Genomic DNA, 14117 nt, shown 5'->3' on the forward strand with positions numbered 1-14117 from the left:
TCTGGCTCTCTAATTTTACTTTTAAGTGACTATTATCCAATAATTTCATTTTAAATTATTTTGCAGCATAACTACGTCCAGAATGTAATGGTTCTTTTTAATGATACTTGTCTGGGATGTAAATATTGCTAAGTATCCTGTGAGACTCGCATGTTGGTTTCCTCTGGAAAACTGAGGGAACCTAGCAGAAAGTAAAAGCCGGGAGAGATGTGAGTATAGCTGAACCCCAGATGTGTCCCCCAGCCCACACACAGGTCACACACATGTCACTTGGCAGAGGGTGGAAGCCTTAAGGGCTCCAGGTATTTGGGCGCAACCTCTGCCCAAATCATTGACTGACAAACAACTAAGCTAATCAGACATGGGGAGATTCCCAAAGTCAGACTAAAAAATAAGAAGAGAAAAACCAACTGGAGGTATCAGTGACCTCACACCATGCAGAAACGAAGTCCACAGCTTAAGTCGAGTCTAGTTGCTAAACAGCAGCGTTAGCAACAATTAGCAACAATTAGCAACAATCCTCAGCACCAAATACTCCAAGATGCCCAGAGAAGCAGGAAAGTGTGACCCACACTCGGGAGAAGAGTCGTCAACAGGAACTGGCTCTGAGCAGGCCCAGAGGTTGCATGTAGCAGATGGATACTTCAAAGCAGCTATTAAGAATGTTTGCAAAGAATTAAAGGGCAATATGATGACCATGACCCCCCCAAAACTTATTAGGTTAAAAGAGAGAGAGAGAGGGCTTCCCTGGTGGCGCAGTGGTTGAGAGTCCGCCTGCCGATGCAGGGGACACGGGTTCGTGCCCCGGTCCGGGAAGATCCCACATGCCGCGGAGCGGCTGGGCCTGTGAGCCATGGCCGCTGAGCCTGCGCATCCAGAGCCTGTGCTCCGCAATGGGAGAGGCCACAACAGTGAGAGGCCTGCGTACCGAAAAAGAGAGAGAGAGAGAGAGAGAGAACCAAACAGAAATTCTGTGGTTGAAAAGTAAAATAACTGGAATGAAAAATTCATCGGAAGGGCTCAACTGCAAATTTGGGATCCAGAAGAAAGAATCAGTGAACTCAGAGATAGATGAATAAAAATCCAATCCAAGGAATAGAGAGAAAAAGAAGTGAAGAAGAATGAACAGAGCCTCAGAGACTGTGGGACAATGTCAAGCACAGCAATGTACATGTAATGCAGAACCCGGAAGATGGAGAGAGAGAAAACGAGGCAGGAAAAAAATATCCTTCAAAAATGAACACAAGGGCTTCCCTGGTGGCGCAGTGGTTGGGAGTCCGCCTGCCGATGCAGGGGACGCGGGTTCGTGCCCCGGTCCGGGAAGATCCCACATGCCGCGGAGCAGCGGGGCCCATGAGCCATGGCCGCTGAGCCTGCGCGTCCGGAGCCTGGGCTCCGCAACGGGAGAGGCCGCAGCGGTGAGAGCCCGGCGTACCGCAAAAAAAAAAAAAAAAAAAGAACACGAACCCTCCTACACTGTCGGTGGGAATGTAAATTGGTACAGCCACTATGGAGAACAGTATGGAGGTTCCTTAAAAACTAAAAATAGAGCTACCATATGATCCAGCAATCCCATTCCTGGGCATATATCCAGAGAAAACCATAATTCGAAAAGATACATGCGCCCCAATGTTCATTGCAACACTATTAACAATAACCAGGATATGGAAACAACCTAAATGTCCATCCACAGAAGAATGGATAAAGAAGATGTGGCACATATATACAATGGAATACTACTGAGCCATCAAAAACTACGATACGATGCCATCTGTAGCAAAGTGGATGGACCTAGAGATTGTTGTACTGAGTGAAGCAAGGCAGACAAAGACAAATATGACGTCATATTGCTTATATGTGGAATCTTAAAAAGGGGTACGAATGAACTTATCTACAAAACAGAAATAGAGTTACAGATGTAGAAAACAAACTTATGGTTACCAGGGGGTTGGGGGGGAGGGACAAAATGGGAGATTGGGATTGACATATACATGCTACTATATATAAAATAGATAACTGATAAGGACCTCCTGTATAGCACAGGGAACTCTACTCAGTGCTCTGTAATGGTCTATATGGGAATAGAATCTAAAAAAGAGTGGATGTATGTATACATAGAACTGATTCACTTGGCTGTACAGCAGAAACTAACACAACATTGTAAAGCAACTATACTCCCCCCCCAGAAAATGAACACGACCTCTTCAGCCACTTCTGGCACTGCTTGTGGGCCCATTTGGTGGGGCTCTGGTATCTCTTTTGCAAAAGCAGAAGCTGAGGTGACTTCATTACTACTTGCTATGATGGAAAGCTTGGTCCAGCTCGAGAGCAATGTTGATGTTAATGTGAAGGTGGTTGAAGATTGAGGCATATACCACTCAGTAGACTAATGAAAGCTTATTTTGAATGACGTGGCGGGTCAGTGAGGCAGGTCAGATTCTGATCTGCTGGGCAGCCATCAAATGAAACAGACGCTCCTGCATCGTTGAAACTGGAGGGCAAAGATACAATTGACGGCTTCCTAGAGCGGACGGGAAGTACCCACTAAAAAGAGAACCTGCCACTTTGGTCCAGAAGTCTGTTTCCACAAGCCAGCAACGTGTTCTCAGTTGGAAAACTGTCATTTCGCCCCAGGACATCCTGAATAATTTTTTCCATTCTTTCATTTTTCCCTCCCTATTCCTTCATTGTATATGAAATGACTGGGACGTGTGCGCAAGCCTCTTGCTTTTTTTTTTTTTTAGCTAAATGGCCAATGATATATTTTCATCAACATCAAATGGAGGTGAACTCAGGAAAAATACTGTTTCTGTGAAAATACCTCCTTTCTCTGTTAGGAGCAGGCTCATTTAACGCCCATCTTCTTATTCCAAAAAGTTATTAGCTCTTGCTGTTTAACAAAAAACAGGAACAACAACAAAATAAATCCTTCATATCTTGTTTGGAGAATTTCAATGTTTTTCATTTGTCATTATGAAATCAAGGGCAATTTTGTAACTTTTTTTTTTTAGTATGTAGCTGTTACATGTATGGTAATGTCTTTAAGTAGTGATACGTTACTTTTAAGGAAAGGTAGTCTTCTCTTTGAGTCAAGCACATTGTTTAAATAAATTTCTTATTTAAAAAAATTTTTTAATTAAAGCCAAAATATAAGACATTCCCAGATAAATACAAACCGAGATTGTTGCTAGCCAAACTATTTTACAGAACGAAGTCCTTCAGATTGAAAAGGAAGGACCCCCAAATGGTAGGTTTAAGTCACAGGAAGGAAGAATATGGGAAATGGTAAACTTGTGGGTAAATGCAAAACAGTGATCTATATCTTTCCCTCCCTTAATGTCTTTTAAAAATGAAATTGTTTAAACAATTATTATAAGGCTGTAGTGTTGGGTTTTTAACATATGTAGATGTAATAGATTTGACAAAAATAGAATAAAGGAGGGGAGGAAATAGAGCTATGTGGCTGTATTTTATTGGATTTAAGTCAATATTAACCTGAAATAGTTTCTCATAAGTTAAAGATGCATATTATAGTCCCTACAGCAATCACTAAGAAATGAGTTTAAAAACATAGAAACAGTGGAATTAATGTAATACAAATATTTTTAACACAAGATAAGGCAATAAAGAAGGAACAGAGTTTCTTTGTGTTTACGGGACAGTTCTGTATCTTGATTATGGTGGTGGTCGCATGGTGGTCATACTTGTGATAAAATTGCATAGAACTATACACAACACACACACACACACTTGAGTGCACGTAAAAACTGGTGAAATCTGAGTAAGGTCTGTGAGTTCACAGTATTGTGCCAATGTCAGTTTCCTTATTTTTATATTATACTACTGTATAGCATGATTATGTTGGTAATTATTTGACTATATACATTGTCAAAACTCATTGAGCTCTACATTTATTATTTTTTTAATAAATTAATTTATTTTGTTTATTTATTATTTTTGGCTGCGTTGGGTCTTCATTGCTGCACACGGGCTTTCTCTAGTTGTGGCGAGCGGGGGCTACTCTTCGTTGCGGTGCGCGGGCTTCTCAATGCGGTGGCTTCTCTTGTTGCGGAGCACGGGCTGCAGACATACGGGCTTCAGTAGTTGTGGCATGTGGGCTCAGTAGTTGTGGCTCGTGGGCTTAGTTGCTCTGCAGCATGCGGGATCTTCCCGGACCAGGGCTCGAACCCGTGTTCCCTGCATTGGCAGGCGGATTCTTAACCACTGCGCCACCAGGGAAGCCCAGCTCTACATTTAAATTGGTGATTTTCATTGTATGTAAATTATACCTCAGAAAGCTAATTTTAAAATATAAAACAATTTTTAAAATAAACAAAATAAAATATAAAACAATGAATACTACAGTCATCTAAAGAGGAAGCCAGGGAGGGAAGGAAGGAGGAAGGAAACCATAACTTGGAGGTAACAGATACTGTGCAAGACGAAGAAAACTCACACACACACACACACCCCCCACCACCACCACCAATAACAACAACAACAATAACAGCACTATCGCTTACATCCTCAGAGAGGTAAGAAGATACTGGTACAAATAGGGTACATAAAAAAGGGAACTCATAAATTAACACTGGGACAGCAGATTGGAAAAAACACAAGGATTGAAAGTTCAAGGTGAGAAATCTCCCAGAAAGTAGTACAAAAAGAGAAAGAAATGAAAAATAAGAGAAAAGATAAAATCAGAGGACCATCCGGGAGATGCAACTTCTGAATGATGGAAGTTCCAGACAGGGAAACAGAGAAAACGGAGGGGGAGAGAATCAACAAAATACTTTAGGAGAATCTCCCAGTCCTGAAAGGCACATCGACAAGTAGACAAGAAGTTTGTGCATACTATATATACAGTACGTCACATATGTACAAATAGAGAGAGAGAGAGAGAGAGAGAGAGAGAGAAAGAGAGAGAGAGAGAGAGAGATAGAGAGAGAGAGAGAGAGAGAGATAGAGAGAGAGAGAGAGAGAGAGAGAGAGAGAGAGAGAGAGAGAGAGAGAGAGAGAGAGATATATAGAGAGAGAGATATATATATATATATATATATATATATAGAGAGAGAGAGAGAGAGAGAGAGAGAGAGAGAATTGTGTAAAACATACTCATGTGGACAGAGACCAAAGGAAATACACACAGGAAAAAAGTTATTTTGTTACAATGATGATGAGTGTTTCAAATTTTATTTTAAATTATGCTTATTTGTATAAATTAAGATTAAACACCTTTGCTTGCCCCACCCCCAAGTACTTGCACAACAAAGTCCAAACTTGCCTAATAAAAATTCTGTAATGGCTCCCCGTGACCTTAAGGCCTTACAGGATTGTCAACAGGAAATTTTGAACTTTGTTCTGCCTGCCCGTCCCCATCTCCTGCCGCTTCCTTCCACCTGCCTGCACTCCAGCGGTATCAGAACATCCAGCAGGACAGGCATCTTGAGGAACCCCAGCATCTGGCAGGAACTCCTCCTCCTCCCCGGGTCTCCATGGTAACACTTACCACTTGGTTGTAGCTGAGTTATCCCTTGCCTTGGAAGCCTGTTCTCAGGGAGGAGAAACTGTCTCCCTGGGGCCTGCCACACTGTACGCACTGTAAGCAATTGTTCAATGTTTGGGGAGGCCGGGTAGGGCAGGCATTGTAATGCCTCCCCTTTCGTGTGGCCTTTCTGATTCCCACACCACCACAACACCACCATTCCAGGAGAAATCAGACTTTCCCTCTGTGTTGCCGTAGCACTTTATGTGACCTTGGGTGACTTATTCCCTCTATAACTCAGTTTCCTCACCTGTAAAATGGGGCAAGAATGGTACCTATCTTACGACATTACTGTGAGGATTCAATCAGGTTATGTTTACAGCACCCATGCCAAGCTGGTAAATGCCCAGGAAGAGGAAGCCATTGTGATGATTACTTTGACGTCTTAATATGACATCTGTCTGTTTCCTATGGCAACATGTACAGACCTCACCTCTCCTATGTGAGTATAAACTGCCCGTGGGCGGGGAACCTATCTTGTTGATCTTTGTCTATTGCACAGCACATGGCATGCCGTCTGACTGCAGCAGACATCCAGAAAATCGTCCTTGGATTCACACAGACAAACATACACGGAGCCTTACACATGCGCAGACGTGTGCACACGCTTAGGGACACACATGTGCCAATACATTTTTCTGTGCTCATCTTGGCTGACCGTCGGGTCTGTAGCGTTCAACTGCGCTGCCACCTCCTCCTCTGGAAGTACAGCATTCTCCACCCCTGGCTCCTGGGACCTACTCTCGCTTGGATTTCAATCTACCTCTCTGGAAGTACCTCTCAGCCTCCTTCGCGCCCCAGCTCCTCCCCAACTTGCCCTTAAATGTCTTTGTTCCACATAGCGCCATCTCGGCCCTGCCCTTCTCACTTTGGACCTGTTGGGTGACTTCATCAGAACCAAAGATACATTTGCAAAAGTCTAGAAAAGTCATAATCCGGGTTAGCAGCAGCAAAGCTCTCCGTCCTGACTTCCAGAACTGCAAAACCTGAAGGACTTCCTACCCTCCTCCCGGCACCTCCCTCCAAAGGGACAGTCACAGGACCCACGGCTTCTTTCACCTGTAGCAGCTGCTCATACGTGAGGCTCCCATCCTCCACCCTCCTCTCTGCCCCTAGTGGCGCTGTGTCAGCTCAAACCCCTCCACTTTTCACCTGGACCCATGGTCAGGCCCCCCGTCTATTCTCTTGGCCGCTGCCGGAGTGAGCTCTCACCAGTTCTGTTTCCTCGCGAAGTCCCATCACTGTGGATAAAGCGATGCATACATGGGTAGCGGTGTGACGAATCAACTACGGCAAGACGTTAACTGTCGAATCTAAGGGGTAGGTACAGGAGTGTGCGTTCCAATCCTCTCAACTCCTTTGTACTTCAAAATTTTCAGAAGATGTTGGGGGAAATACCCTTCAATGGTTTCTTTTGGCTTTTGGGATTAAACTCAGACCCCTTCGCGTAGAACATAAGGCCCTCTGTGATCTGGCCGTTGCCTCACCCTCTGTAACCTCATCTGCTACCACTCACATATCCCTTTCCCACAAGCCATCCTGAATTACTTGGATCCCCCAGCAGAGTCGTGGTATTTCATTCCTCTGAGCCCTCGGACTTGCTGTTCCCGATTCCTAGAATGCCTTTCCCTGCGTTCTTCTCGGGTGATCCCTAACCCCCATGCACTCCTCTGACTCATCTCAAGTGACACCTCCTCCAGGAAGCCTTTGCTGACTCCTCAGTTCGAGGCCCCTTATCTGGTTCCCACAGCCCCTCCCGTATCTCAGCAGAGATTTATAGTACGAAGGGCCTCAGATATGCAGCAGCAATGGAACCCTGGCCTGAGGACGGGGCTCTAGTTACCCTACGCCTCCGAATCACCTATGATCTCTCATTTCTTCCCTCAGAGGACGCATCCTCAGGCATCTGCCCTGCCTTTGCGCCAAACACACTTAGCAGGCTGAGCGAATCCTCAGGCTCAAACTGACAAGCCAACCTCGGCAACTCCAGCCGCCGAAGCTGTCCTGGCCCCGGAGCCCCAGAGCCTGCTGGCGGGGGCTGTGCCCTGCTGGTGGTGGAGGCCCCCGAGGAAGCGCTCCAGGCAGGGTAGGGAGGAAGGCGGGGCCTGCGGCTGTACGAGTCGGTGTCCCGGGCCTGGGACGGAAGTTGCAGAAGTACAATTAGTTTCAGTTTTGTTTCTCTTTCAGGAGCCCAGCAACAGCAGCGTCAGGGCCTCGGGGGCCCCCACTCCGGGTCCTGGAGCCCCGGCTAGGTAAGGAGAGGGGCTTGGAGGGCGATTGAAGGGACAGCTGAACTGGAGGGGGTGGGGGAAGGGGGAGAGCGGGAGGAAGGGGAAGGGAGTGGGGAGAGGGACCCAGAAGGCGGGAGGAGGGGGAGGAGAGGGGAGGCTTCCCCCGCGGGGCCAGAGATCCGAGACTTCCTGGGGAAGACCCCCTCCCACTCTCTGAGCTCTCCAGCCAGCCCCTGCTTTCTGGAAGTTTGGGGGAAATCCCCCAAGTTTCTTTATCAAGTATTTCACAGCCACTGTGCAGGGAGCTGGGGGCATTCACAGCTGATCCTCATGTGACTCCTACCCTCCAGAGGCTTCCAGGAAAGCAGGAGGCCTCTTGCAGCAGGAAAGGCTGAAAGAAAAGGGCTGGAGGAGATGGGGCAAAGGCTACGCGGTGACCCTGAGTTTGAGGAACTGGAAGGAAAGAGCGAGGCAGCCCCTTCCTCTCAGGCATCCTTCTGCCTGTTCATTTCAGGATAGTCGAGGCAGGAAGAGGGGCCCTCACAACCCGTGATGCCGCTGCCAGGGCCTAGGAGGCAGGTGTACAGGGCTGTGGGAATTGGGGTCCCTCATACTCCCCCACCCTCCGGGAGTCAAGGCACATCTGCCCACCCAGACCCTCGGCGGGTCCTCTGTGCCCTCCCCTCACCTGGCATCCCACCCCCAGCAGGACCCCCAGGATCTATTCACACCAGACTCGCATCCCATGTGCCACAAGGCCTGTCAGTGGGGGACACCGATCGTTACACCGGCAGGTCTCTAAGGCTGTGCTTCTTGGTGTTGTCATATCTCGCAGGGCCTGACATGCAAAAGCGGCCTTTACTTTTTCATAGTTGCTGAATGTCTGCAGGGAGGAGGGAGGCAGCTCTTTATCTCAAGAGACCAGAAGAAAATTCCTGGCCATTCAGGTGAGACCCCAGACCTGGTGGGGCTTGAGGATGGGGGAGAGGTGAGAGGGCAGGTGGGGGCCACCGTGGAGGTGCCCTCTGTCCTCTGACCCCGACTCCTCGCTTGCAGAATGGTTTCCCAGGGCTCCTCGCCCTCCCTGCTGGAGGCCCTGAGCAGCGACTTCCTAGCCTGTAAAATCTGCCTGGAGCAGCTGCGGGTGCCCAAAACGTTGCCCTGCCTGCATACCTACTGCCAGGACTGCCTGGCCCAGTTGGCCGAGGGCAGCCACCTCCGATGCCCTGAGTGCCGCGAGACTGTGCCTGTGCCGCCCACGGGCGTGGCTGCCTTCAAGACCAACTTCTTTGTCAACGGGCTCCTGGATTTGGTGAAGGCCCGAGCCGGTGGAGACCTGCGCGCAGGGAAGCCGGCCTGTGCACTGTGCCCGCTGATGGGGGGCGCCAGCGCGGGGGGGCCAGCCACAGCCCGGTGCCTGGACTGCGCCGACGACTTGTGCCAGGCCTGTGCCGATGGGCACCGCTGCACTCGGCAGACCCACAGCCACCGAGTGGTGGACCTGGTGGGCTACAGGGCAGGGTGGTACGACGAGGAGGCCCGGGAGCGCCAGGCGGCCCAGTGTCCCCAGCACCCGGGGGAGTCCCTGCGCTTCCTTTGCCAGCCCTGCTCCCAGCTGCTGTGCCGGGAGTGTCGCCTGGACCCCCACCTGGACCACCCCTGCCTGCCCCTGGCCGAGGCTGTGCGTGCCCGGAGGCCAGGCCTCGAGGAGCTACTGGCGGGCGTGGACAGCAACCTGGCCGAGCTGGAGGCCACCCGGCTGGCGGAAGAGGAAGCCTTGGCCTGTCTGCGGGAGCAGGCAGCCAAGGTGGGCACGCAGGTGGAAGAGGCAGCCGAGGGGGTCCTCCGGGCCCTCCTGGCCCAGAAGCAGGAGGTGCTGGGGCAGCTACGGGCCCACGTGGAGGCTGCCGAGGAGGCTGCACGAGAGAGGCTGGGGGAGCTGGAGAGCCGGGCACAGGTGGCCAGGGAGGCGGCCGCCTTTGCCCGTCGCGTGCTCAGCCTGGGTCGGGAGGCCGAGATACTCTCGCTGGAGGGGGCAATTGCCCAAAGGCTTCAGCAGCTGCAGCGTTGTCCCTGGATGCCTGGGCCAGCCCCCTGCCTGCTGCCCCAGCTGGAGCTCCATCCTGGACTCCTGGACAAGAACCGCCAGCTGCTAAGGCTCTCCTTTCAGGAGCAGCAGCCCCAGAAGGACAGCGGGAAAGACGGAGCCAGAAGCCAGGGAGGCGCTGCAACCCCGCCCCAGAGCAGGGACGGAGCCCAGACCCCAAAGCAGGACAGCGCGCAGCCGCCCCAGGAAGATGGAGCCCAGACCCTAAAGGCGGAGAGAGCCGAGACGCCCCAAGAAGATGGAGCCCAGACCCCGAAAGAGGGCAGAGCCCAGACACCCCAGGAAGATGGAGGAGCCCAGTCCCCAAGGGGCGGCCGATCCAACAAGAAGAGGAAGTTCAAAGGCAGGCTCAAGTCCGTTTCCCGGGAGCCCAGCCCAGCACCTGGGCCGAACCTGGAGGGCTCTGGCCTCCTCCCCAGGCCCATCTTTTTCTGCAGCTTCCCCACACGGATGCCGGGGGACAAGCGGTCTCCGCGGATCACCGGGCTGTGTCCGTTTGGCTCCCGGGAGATCCTGGTGGCAGATGAGCAGAACAGGGCCCTGAAGCGCTTCTCCCTCAATGGCGACTACAAGGGCGCGGTGCCCGTCCCCGAGGGCTGCTCCCCGTGCAGCGTGGCCGCCCTGCAGGACGCCGTGGCCTTCTCGGCTGGCGCTCGCCTCTATCTCATCCGCCCCAACGGCGAGGTGCAGTGGCGCCGGGCGCTGAGCCTCTGCCAGGCCAGCCACGCCGTGGCCGCCATGCCGAGCGGGGACCGGGTGGCCGTCAGCGTGTCAGGCCACGTGGAGGTGTACAACATGGAAGGCAGCCTGGCCACCCGGTTTATCCCTGGGGGCAAGGCCAGCCGGGGCCTGCGGGCACTAGTGTTCCTGACCACCAGCCCCCAGGGCAATTTCGTGGGGTCAGATTGGCAGCAGAGTAGCCTGGTGGTCTGTGACGGGCTGGGCCAGGTGATTGGGGAGTACGGGGGGCCGGGCCTGCACGGCTGCCAGCCAGGCTCTGTGTCCGTGGATAAGAAGGGCTACATCTTTCTGACCCTTCGGGAGGTCAACAAGGTGGTGATCCTCGATCCGAAGGGGTCGCTGCTCGGTGACTTCCTGACGGCCTATCACGGCCTGGAAAAGCCCCGGGTGACCACCATGGTGGATGGCAGGTACCTGGTTGTGTCCCTCAGTAATGGGACCATCCATGTCTTTCGGGTCCGCCCTCCTGACAGTTAAAGGGCTGGGACTGGAGAGACACTTCGGGGTGGGGGGACTGGGGGGGTAGAGAGAAGGGAAGCAGGGCGGCCCGAGGGATGTGGTGGCCGAGGGCATTTTCCCAGAGAGCAGGGGTTGGCAACTTTTCAAGGTGAAGTGCGAAACCGCTCTTCAGGTGCGCAGGAATAGGGACCAAGGCGGGTGGCATGGCCGTAACCCTCGGAAGCGGAGGAGGAGGGGTTGGAGGGGTACTGGGCATTAATGCTTCTTGCTTTTGCTGGGGGTGACTGCCACTGCCGCCGCCGTAGAGTCTAGGTTTCCAAGATGTGTAAGCTAGTCCTGATTTGAGTTCTTTAAAACCATTCCTGATGGGGTAGCCCAGGGAGAGTCTTGGGGAAGTGGGTAGAAATAGTCCTTTAAGCCCAGGGCTTGAAGGGTATGTCAGGTATGTACTTTCTGGAAGAGAGCTGAGAACCCCCTCCCCTCTGACTTGAATGGGACGCACCAAGTCAGAAGAGGTCTGGGATTTTGAACCCGGCCATAAATGGCATCTTCCACCAGCCTCGGCTGGGAAGTTGAGGCTCCTCTGATAATGGCGTCCCCCAGTGAAGTGCGGGCTGGACTTCATGGGGGACCAACTGCAGACACAAGCCGAGGCCAACAGGCGTTTACCTTTAAGTCCGTGAAGAGAATGTGCTACTAGAAAATGGAACCCGGCAGGGTTGGAGTCTAAAACACCGGGTTCTGAGTGTGAGACAAGGGGAGACCCTGGGTCTTACCCCCCGACTTCCACCACCCCTCACCTCCAAGCCAACCTGAGGCCAGACCTATGTAGGATTTAAAACCTTTTCTTTTTTGATGTCTTTACACTTCCTGGAGTTTATTTTTAGCCCCCTCTTAGTTTTCTGGCACAATTCCTTTTGAGAAATTGTGGCTGCACTAAGGGGTTGAAGGCATTTGTCCATATTGCCGTTATGGGTGGGGAAAAAACCTAAGCCTAGAGGCCAGGTGCCGGACTCAGGGGCCAAACCGGTTGGAAGACCTGGGAAGTCGGTAGTGGGGCTGGGATGGGCGGAGGGGTGAAAATCTCATGGAGGGATCCCATCAGAAGGGAGCCGTGACCACCGGCCTTTTGCACAGGCTGTGGCAGCGGTGGAACTGAGGTGGACATGTTTAGCCAGGGGCTGTTGAGAGGTGACCAAAGGGAATAATATGTAAGGATCATGGGCAGTGAGTGTTCATGGGAACCAGAGAGATTTTGGACAAGTCCAGATGGAAAATGCAGGACATTAGGTGTAGGGAAAAGAAAATCTGTTTCCAGGGAGGTCGTTGATTGTTTAATGAAGTGAAAGGGGAAATCATCAATGTCAGGTGGACAAATTCAATTATATAAAATTTTGAAATGTATGCACAGGAAAGAAGAACGAAGATTAAAGGAAAATCAATGAGATGAGGAAATGACGGAGCATTGATCTAAGGAGTCTCCAGTATATGGAGCGACTAAACAGATCTACTGGGTCAAATGATCAAATAAGCCGTATACCCAAGGGGAACGCACACAGGCCAGGACACATAAAATGAAACATAAAATAAAATCGACCACTTGCATTCGTCAAAAATACATTTTAAAAAATATGTCGTGGGGAAATAGACCCCTGGCACTATAAATGATGCTTCCTGGTGAACAGTTTGGCAATTCTTGACAAAAGTCAAAGAAGTGATTATAAGACGAAGTTATCTCACTTTGGGGAGTACATTCTGGGAAAAGGATACAAAAGGAAAAAACGTATCTGCACACAGGTATTTGTGGCCACCCTGTCTATTACAGTCTTTGACAGGAAACAGCTCAGCTTAGCTCGCCAATTCTGGCTAGACCAGAATCTAGCCAAGTAGACTGTGTTCTACCAGGACAGTGAGCTGCTGCCTTCATGGATGACAATTATGAGAACTATTTAGGAGAATATGATGTTATATGATGCAATCGTAAGCCAAAAAAAAAGATTTTGGCTTTCTGTTCATGTAATGATAGCCACAAGATAAAAGCATGTCTGAATAGTTACCAAGTGGAAATAGGTTCAAAATGTGTAAATAGTCAGTGATTGGGGAGATTGGGTTCTTTTTATTTCATGCTGTTATTCATATACGCACATTCCTACTTCAGTTATTACTGTCCGTTAAATAACATATATGCTTGACTACTTCAGAAAAATACACTCAAGAATAACTACTGGATTTGTGAATGAATGTGTCCGAATAAGTGAGACTGTTCTGTCAGGGGTAGGGGTGGGGGGCTAGGCAGGAGTCAGGAGGAGAATCCCAGCCAGTCAGGACCCAGCAGGGAGGAAGGTTCGTCAGAGCAGGATCCTGTCTGGTGGCTGACCAAGGAATCTGCCCTGGGAAGTTTGCAGAGGTCAGGTGGTCCCCGTGGGTGGTCCCCGTGGGTGATCGGTCATTGTGGAGTGTCCAGAGACAGGGGAAGGTCTTACTGAGTTCACCAACTAATTCAGACCAACTGGAAACCAAGTGGCGGTTCTGCGGAACCAGATGGTTTAAGATGAGTTGCACGAGTGGGGTGCCGTGTCTGTCTTCTTTGCAGCTCTCTCTACAGAGTCAGCACAGTGACGGCTCCTAGTAGGTGCTCTGTAAACGCCTGTGGAGTGAATTGATGTCTAGAAAATGCCAGGTTGTCCAAAACTTTGGCTTGTGGGAAATCTCCAGTAGGGGGCACTGTGGACACAGCCTACCATAAGCCTCCAGGAGACTGGCTCAGCTCTAAGTCACAAAAGAGGTGAAATTCGCGTGTCCTTCTTATATGTCCTGGGCAGGGGGTGGGGGTGGGGGTCCTGGCCTCTAGGGGATAAATACCTTCAGGTTTGCAGAGCCGCATGGGAGCCACGCGCAGAGGGCCCGGCTGGTGGAATGGCTGCAGTCAAGTGGCTCACCCCTGAGGCAGGAATAGAGAACTTCCAGAGGGAAATATCACCTGGATTCAGGAAGAGAATCCCACAGATGCCCTAAAGATGAAGGAGGCACAGGG

The 14117-nt window shown here is 50.8% G+C and overlaps 1 protein-coding gene across 1 annotated transcript; it reads left to right on the forward strand.

Moving 5' to 3' along the window:
• Positions 1–7727: 7727 nt before the first annotated feature.
• TRIM56 (tripartite motif containing 56) lies at positions 7728–11101 on the forward strand (the record flags this gene model as incomplete). The annotated part of the gene is made up of 3 exons (XM_082669555.1): positions 7728–7797; positions 8612–8723; positions 8833–11101. The coding sequence occupies exons 2-3, from the start codon at positions 8656–8658 to the stop codon at positions 11099–11101; spliced, it is 2337 nt and encodes a 778-aa protein (XP_082525681.1). The 5' UTR covers positions 7728–7797; positions 8612–8655.
• Positions 11102–14117: the final 3016 nt, after the last annotated feature.

Source organism: Grampus griseus, assembly GCF_964374135.1.
Source record: "Grampus griseus genome assembly, chromosome: 14".
Classification (NCBI taxonomy): domain Eukaryota; kingdom Metazoa; phylum Chordata; class Mammalia; order Artiodactyla; family Delphinidae; genus Grampus; species Grampus griseus.